This window comes from Nerophis lumbriciformis, linkage group LG04 (assembly GCF_033978685.3).
Source record: "Nerophis lumbriciformis linkage group LG04, RoL_Nlum_v2.1, whole genome shotgun sequence".
Lineage (NCBI taxonomy): Eukaryota > Metazoa > Chordata > Actinopteri > Syngnathiformes > Syngnathidae > Nerophis > Nerophis lumbriciformis.
This window is the reverse complement of record NC_084551.2, coordinates 45,641,504-45,650,000: the sequence shown is the minus strand read 5'-3', so window position 1 is coordinate 45,650,000 and position 8,497 is coordinate 45,641,504. Positions and strand designations below refer to the sequence as shown.

General features: G+C 45.1%; 1 protein-coding gene across 3 annotated transcripts in view; it reads right to left on the bottom strand.

The window, feature by feature from the left end:
- Positions 1-8,497, bottom strand: part of vwde (von Willebrand factor D and EGF domains) — a 107,285-nt gene that overhangs the window by 52,375 nt on the left and 46,413 nt on the right. For all 3 annotated transcript variants that reach the window (XM_061956236.2, XM_061956228.2, XM_061956243.1), the window contains exons 6-10: positions 6,706-6,962; positions 6,558-6,647; positions 6,272-6,416; positions 2,504-2,718; positions 2,356-2,429 (exon numbers count right to left, since the gene is read on the bottom strand). In XM_061956236.2, the coding sequence (XP_061812220.1) occupies positions 2,356-2,429; positions 2,504-2,718; positions 6,272-6,416; positions 6,558-6,647; positions 6,706-6,962 (781 nt within the window). The remainder of the gene's footprint in view (positions 1-2,355; positions 2,430-2,503; positions 2,719-6,271; positions 6,417-6,557; positions 6,648-6,705; positions 6,963-8,497) is intronic.

The window sequence follows — 8,497 nt, the reverse complement described above, 5'->3', positions numbered from 1 at the left end:
TAGAGCAAAGCCTCTCGAGTGCGAGAGACCCTGAACTCCTCGTCCAGGCTACTGAAAGGGAGCTGGAGCTTGTTGGTCTTCCCATACAGTGCTGTGCTGCACATGCTGCATGAAAAGCCCATCCATCGGCGGAGGTAGCTGCTGATCTTCCTCTCCAGAGTCTCCACTGTTGACAGAGGAACCTCATACAACAACAGAGGCCAGAGTATCCGGGGTAAGACGCCATGCTGGTAAATCCACGCCTTAAACCGACCAGGTAAGCCAGACTTGTCTACAGCCGATAACCACGTCTCCAGTTCTTTGATGGTCATTTGGATTGCTGCACTATCTCTGAGACTACAGTCGAAAACATTGCCCAAGCTCTTGACCGGTTTCTCTGTGATAGATGAGATTGCTGTGCCATCCACGAAGAAGCGGAACTTGTCTGCCAGTTTTCCCTTCTTCAGAACCATCAACCTGGATTTAGTTGGTTTAAAGCTCATTCTTGCCCAGGAGATGAGCTTTTCCAGGCCCTGGAGTATCCATCTTGCGCCGGGCACTGATGTAGTTGTGACAGTGAGATCGTCCATAAAGGCTCTGATGGGGGGCTGTCGAGTTCCAGACTTCGACAGAGGGCCTCTGCATTCTGTTTCAGCTGCCTTGACTACCATGTTCATGGCTAGGGCAAAGAGGCAAACTGAGATTGTACACCCAGTTATAATGCCTTTTTCAAGCCTGTGCCAATCTGATGTTATGCTCCCGGAAGTGACCCTGAGCCTGAAGTTCCCGTAGTAATTCAGGATGAGGTCTTTGATCTTCTTGGGTACATGGTGTCGGTCCAGGGTAGTCTTCACGAGCTTGTGGGGTATGGAGCCGTACGCATTGGCAAGGTCAAGCCAAAGCACAGCAAGGTCTCCCTTACCCTCCCGCGCCTCTCTGATCAGCCGGGAAACTACACCGGTATGTTCCAGGCATCCTGACACACCTGGGATTCCACCTTTCTGGACCGAGGTGTCGATGTAGGCATTCTTGAGGAGGAAGTCAGTCAACCTTCTGGAAAGAATGCTGAAGAAGATCTTTCCCTCAACGCTAAGGAGCGAGATGGTCCTGAACTGCTCCAGCTTGGTGGAATTCTCCTCTTTAGGTATCCAAACACCCTCAGCCTGCCTCCACTGGTCTGCAACAGTTCCTCTGTGCCAAATCACTCGCAGGATCCTCCAAAGGATTCTAAGGAGTTCCGGGCATCGCTTGTACACCTTGTAGGGTACTCCACTGGGTCCTGGAGCTGAACTGGCTCTGGCTGCAGTAACAACCTCCTGGATTGCCTTACAGGTGGGCTCGCTGGTGATGAATTTGACAGTGGGAGATGGTATGTCCAATAAGGCACTGAGGGGCCCTAGCTCTTTCTCTTTTTCAGGGTCGCTCAGGTTGTTTTTCAAGAAGTTGTTAACTTCTTCTTTGGAGCAAACTAGACGCTCACTGCGCTTCTGCCCCAACAGCTGTTTGATAAATCCAAATGGATTAGCTATGAATGTAGTTTGCTTTCTGGCTCTCTCTCTCCTGCGCCTCCTGTGCCATTCAGCTCTACATAGGGTTGTCAGTTTCTTCCTGATGATGTTCTGGAGTTCAGCTAATGGCGCCTTCTCCTCCTCAGATGCTGCCTTGTACTGCCTTGCCTGCGGAGCTCCTGCCGCAGTTGATGGATCTGTTCTGACCTTCGGTTCATGGTGTAGTTGGAACTGATGGGCTTGTCCTCTTCCACACCGAGCCTCTCTGCTCCATAAGAAACAATGATGGTGGTCATGGTCTGAAGCCGTTTGTCGACATCCCCTTTGGCTATTGATTCGATGATTCTGGCTGTGTGCTCGTCGAATTGGTGCCACACTTTGTGTTGGCTTGCAGGAGGCCACTTGATACGAGGCTGCTTAATTACTTTGCTGGGAGATGGAGGGTTTATCACATGGAGCTCCTCCGTCATGAGCTTAACTTAATGAATTATTGTGGCCACCAGGTGTCCCCAAAAACAATTATCACTCCTTTTAAAAGTAAAGACAGCATAAGTTCATTCTAGATGGTTAATAATAAATGGTTAGTGTTTTTCATACTTACCATTGTTCTCTGTTCGACAAATTTCACTTGATCAAACTTTTTCTAACCTTCCACACCACAAATACATGAAACTATGTATGATTCCTGCTGATATCAATTTGGATTAATATCGGTATTGGCCAATACTCAAGTCTCCAATATTGGTATCGGAACACCCCTACTTTATAGTAGCACACAAGTAGTGTGTTTGAATGACAAAGTACATTGTTGTATACGATGCTTTACAGCATGCTTCTATTCTTCTGAATGACAACATGACTGAAGTACCTGCCATCAAATGTGATCATATGAGGATCAGTGAAGACGTAACAGTAAGCTGAAGGCACATCCTGTACTTTTATCTAGAAAAGACAGAAATAAATCTAACATTAAAAGATGATACTGGAGTGCCTCTTTGACACGTGACATCACTTACCAGGACAGGTTGTGGCACGTAACCATTCCACACAAAGTTACGTGTGACGATCGGCTTGACAGAGATCTGAGATGTCCTGTCATCATCTTTTACGAAGTCGGTTATGGCGGAGAATCGGACGACGGCCCGGCCGCAAACGCCGTCCCTGCAGGGGCTGCTGGGTAAATCCAGCGTGCAGGAGGACAGGGACACATCTGCTCCGAGCAGAGCCTCGTCTGCAACACAACACATTGACACTAACCATGACATAACATGACTTTATAAGCTGGGAATGTGCCAGTCGATTGGCTACCTATCATTATCAGCCGATTTTTGTAAAAAAGTACTTGATTGGCATTGACGATTAATGCATTGTAATGCCGATCTTAAACACTGATCCCCTCTGGCTGACAATGTATTTATTTTTAATCCCCCTGCTGACAAGTGGCTAGCAGCTAAATATGTGTCTCCATACACAGTGTGAAGTCGCTTCATTAAGTTGATAGTAATCACCCCCTTTATGTCAAATAAACACAAGTACCAATATCAAGTTTTATTATCACTGGAGGACAAGGCTAAACATGTTACACACCAAGAGCAAGCCAGGCACAGGCATGTTAATAGCTAAGCTAACCGCTAAGCCAGAAGAAACAGAAGAAGGAGGTGCTTAGAAAAGTTTAAAAAGTGTAAATGGAAGCATGTTACAGCAGAAAATAAACAGTTATTAACAGGAAATTAACAAGTAGATTAAAAAGAGTCTAGAAAGAAGATTACATAAGAACAACTGTCACAGTCAGTACATGACACGTACAGTAAGAGGGCGGATCAAGCCATAAATTGGTACTTTTGATACCAAAAGTAGTGCCATTATATGATCGATACTTGATTAATTAGGTTGATATTTGTATTTTCTCAAAATCTTTCTTTTTTTTTTTTTATGTTTACAAACTCAGGGAATAATTCCCTGGACATAGGAGCACTTTTGAGTTCCAAAACCAAAGAATAGTAGAAAGTAATAAATAGTACTTTTTGCTTGTGTTTCGTTATTGCGCACCATTGACTTTGTTATGCATAAACAAGTGTATGTATAACAAACGTGTTTAAATATTGTGTTGTCGCTTCCCTAAGTTAAAAAATGATCACCTTTATTATGGGAAAATAAACTGTGCTTAGTATTTTAAAGTATCATCAAATACTTCCATCACTAGAGGACAAGACTAAACATGCTACACACCGAGAGCAGGAGCAACTAAAGAGAATAAGAAACTAGTTTAAATATTGTGTTATTTTAAAAACGTCAATAGCACTCACCATATGTCTTTTTTAAATTTACAGTTAATACATGTGATCGGTATTGATATCGGACAATTTAATTCATGGATGATCGATCTCAGAATTGATATATAACTTAATACATTTAAAGTTTTGAATATCATTATGTACGAACTCCTCTATTTGCGAACTTTTCGATTTACGAACTTTTAGGTCGAGCCAAATGTGCCTCTGTGTGTGAACCCTGTCTCTGTGTAGGAACGCTTCATTCATTAATTTTGTGTGCCGCCTGCAAGCAAAAAGCAGAGCGTGGTATTTTAGTGAGGAGATGGGAGCCCTCCAGGGCTCTTGCTGCACATTGCAGTACACGACTAACGTGGAAAGGAGGAGGGAATCGCTGTGGACTTAAAGTTACTACTTGTGAGGAATACATTATTGACGCTCACGAGTATGGAAGAATTGACGAGGCAGGCTTTGTACTGCAGCAAGTTTTAATTGTGATGACACTGGACTACAGGTACCTCTGTGCCTGTCAATTTTTTTTCTCCTCAGTTGCTTGCCGACGTTAATGTGGGTGGATTTAACTTTTTTAAATGTTTATTATTGTAGCAAAATGATCGTTAAAGTTAAGGATTTTTGTGATTTCTGATCATTTGTGAGGGCATCAAAGGGACTTCTGTGTGTGCGCGCGTGTTGTCAGAGCAGCAGATACAGCACAGTTCAGCTTGTTATATTGTGTTCAAAGTAGGGTTGTACGGTATACCAGCATTAGTATAGTACCGCAATACTACTATACCGCCTCTATACCCCCCCCCATTGTCGTCACGTCATGACATTGCTGGTTTACGAGCAGAGAGGCATGTTCGACAACGCACAATCACAGAGTACTTACAAGCAGTCACAGTGTGTAGACAGAAAAGGGAGGACGGACGCATTTTGGCTTAAAAACTAAAGATAAAGGTGAAGTTATAACACTGAAATGCCTCCAGGAAGAGGTGCTTTAAGACATGGCTAGCTGGCTAGCGGCTAAAGTCTATCCGCAGTTTGCAGTGTTTTAGCTACTTCTAAATCACTAATCCTCACCTCCATGGTGACACATAAAGTAAGTTTCTTACAAGTACCATCCCTGCAGGACGAGGAATAGCTAAACATGCTTCACTACACACCGTAGATCACCGGTGTCACCGCTAATGACGCCATTGGTGGATCTACACCTAACATCCACTGTAATGATACCAAGTACAAGAGCGTATCTAGTCGATACTACTACGATTACATCGATAATTTTTAGCATCACAAAATCTTTTTTCCTTTTTTTCAAGTTCATATTATGTTTATAAACTCAGGAAATACGTCCCTGGACACATGAGGACTTTGAATATGACCAATGTATGATCCTGTTACTACTTGGTATCGGATGGATACCCAAATTTGTGGTATCATCCAAAACTAATGTAAAGCATCAAACAACAGAAGAATATGTGATTATTACATTTTAACAGAAGTGTAGATAGAATATGTTAAAAGAGAAATTAAAACGTTAAAAGTTAAAGTAGCAATGATTTTCACACACCCAGTAGGTGTGGGCGAAATTATTCTCTGCATTTGACCCATCAGCCTTGATCACCCCCTGCGAGGTGAAGGGAGCAGTGAGTAGCAGCGGTGGCCGCTCCCGGGAATCATTTTTGCTGATTTAACCCCCAATTCCAACCCTTGATGCTGAGTGCCAAGCAGGGAGGTAATGGGTCCCATTTTTATAGTCTTTGGTATGACTCGGACGGGGTTTGAACTCACAACCTATCGATCTCAGGGCGGGCACTCTAACCACTAACAGTATATGAACAAGTAGATTAATAATTCATTTTCTACCACTTGTCCTTAATAATGTTGACAAAATAATAGAATGGAAAATGACACAATATGTTACTGCATATGTCAGCAGCTAAATTAGTAGCCTCTGTTTGCTTACTGGCCCTGCGATGAGGTGGCGACTTGTCCAGGGTGTACCCCGCCTTCCGCCCGATTGTAGCTGAGATAGGCTCCAGCGCCCCCCGCGACCCCAAAGGGAATAAGCGGTAGAAAATGGATGGATGGACGGATGTTTGCTTACTTACTAGTAAAAGACAAGTTGTCTTGAACGTTCACTATTTTATTTAAGGAAAAACTTGCAATAAAAAACATATGTTTAATGTACCCTAAGATTTTTTGTTAAAATAAAGCCAATAATGCAATTGTTTGTGGTGCCCTTAATTTAGAAAAATATCGAAAAGTACATAATACATTTTGGTACCAGTACTGGTACTTGGTATCGGGACAACACTAGTTCAAATTGTACAAACCTTCACTAAAATATTGACTTTTGTCGAGGATGGAGCCAATTATTCACATTTACATTGTTTCTTTTGTAGAAATTTGATTCACTGAACTAACCTTTCGATTCAAGAACCAATTAGGTTCGTAAATCGAGGTTGCACTGCATTAGGAACAATCATCTAGCTTGGCCAGTCGGCTACAAACCTTGGCTGTTTGTGCTAAGCTGCAAGGAGATGATGCACGGCTCCGAAGAGGACGACTCTTCCAGGCACGGGATGGGAATCGTGCTCTCAACCAACAGTTCGTACAACTTTCCGTCCTCAGCCACGTTGCTCACCTTTGGTGTTAGCTGCACATGAAGGTTTGGAACATCCTTAGCACAGTTACGCATCATTCCAATGGAGAGTCAAAGCACCCTAAGTATTTGCTATTAAGACTCTCCTGGTTGTCACAAAGGTGAAAAGATGAAAGTCCAAACGCTGGAATGTACCCGAATCCCGGCGAAGAACTCCTGACTTTCCACGGAGGCACTCCGGAGGTCTGGAGAGTCCAAGTAGAAAGCCAAGATGGAGCAGTAAATCTGAAAACGGATGATCGTTGAGTGTGTGCTGACGTCTTCTTTGGCGAGCCGGCGTCACCTTGTCTCCCAGACGCAGGTTGAAGCCGTCCAGCTCGATGAGGGCCGACGTCCGGACTGTGGTCTCCTGCTTGAGCTCCTCCCTGGCCTCGCCGCGAGGAGAGGAGCGGGACCAGGTCACCACGTGACCCAGAGAGCCGTTGGAGCTGCTGTTGAAGCTGCACTGCAGGTGGACGGCGCCCCCTGTCCACTCGGAGACCACGATGACCGGCACGGACGGAGTGGCGGGCGGCGTGGCTGATGGCACCGAAGAAGAAACTGAAGAAGAAAGAAGATTTTAGCGTCGGATTTTCATACATGGGAAAATTTGCCTTCATCCAAAAGAAGAACATGTAGAAAGAACACACACGGACGTGATCAATTAGAGCTTGATTTGATGAGATTTGCGAGTATGAAATGAAATGAGTATGAAAAGTATAAATGTTCTGACCCGAGCAAGTGCTCATGTTATTGTTTCCTGGCGGAGCTTTTAAGCGACGGACACATTGATCCAGACAAACAGCAACAACGGTAAGAATCCACACGTGAAAATTCATCACAAAAACTTGGTCAAACATTTGTAAATAGATATTGTGCACATAGATATTTAGTTTGTTTTGTATTGAAATTGCTGACTTATTGGTCGTTATTTGTCTGAGAGTAACACTGCCGATCAAAGCTTGTTTAATAAATGTAAGGCTAAATTGGACCTGTAGAGGGCGACAATGCTACACTGTCGGTTTAATTGTGATAAGTCATATACAGTTTGTACAACTGTGTGAATGTATTAACACTAAACCTATTTTATTTATGTACAAAACCCAAAACCAGTGAAGTTGGCACGTTGTGTAAATCGTAAATAAAAAATGAATGCATCCATCCATCCAGCCATCCATCTTCTTCCGCTTATCCGAGGTCGGGTCGCGGGGGCAGCAGCCTAAGCAGGGAAGCCCAGACTTCCCTCTCCCCAGCCACTTCGTCCAGCTCCTCCCGGGGGATCCCGAGGCGTTCCCAGGCCAGCCGGGAGACATAGTCTTCCCAACGTGTCCTGGGTCTTCCCCGTGGCCTCCTACCGGTCGGACGTGCCCTAAACACCTCCCGAGGGAGGCGATCGGGTGGCATCCTGACCAGATGCCCGAACCACCTCATCTGGCTCCTCTCGATGTGGAGGAGCAGCGGCTTTACTTTGAGCTCCCCCCGGATGACAGAGCTTCTCACCCTATCTCTAAGGGAGAACCCCGCCACCCGGCGGAGGAAACTCATTTCGGCCGCTTGTACCCGTGATCTTGTCCTTTCGGTCATAACCCAAAGCTCATGACCATAGGTGAGGATGGGAACGTAGATCGACCGGTAAATTGAGAGCTTTGCCTTCAGGCTCAGCTCCTTCTTCACCACAACGGATTGATACAGCGTACGCATTACTGAAGATGCCGCACCGATCCGCCTGTCGATCTCACGATCCACTCTTCCTTCACTCCTGAACAAGACTCCGAGGTACTTGAACTCCTCTACTTGGGGCAGGGTCTCCTCCCCAAACCGAAGATGGCATTCCACCCTTTTCCGGGCGAGAACCATGGACTCGGACTTGGAGGTGCTGATTCTCATCCCAGTCGCTTCACACTCGGCTGCGAACCGATCCAGCGAGAGCTGAAGATCCTGGCCAGATGAAGCCATCAGGACCACATCATCTGCAAAAAGCAGAGACCTAATCCTGCAGCCACCAAACCGTATCCCCTCAACGCCTTGACTGTGCCTAGAAATTCTGTCCATAAAAGTTATGAACAGAATCGGTGACAAAGGGCAGCCTTGGCGGA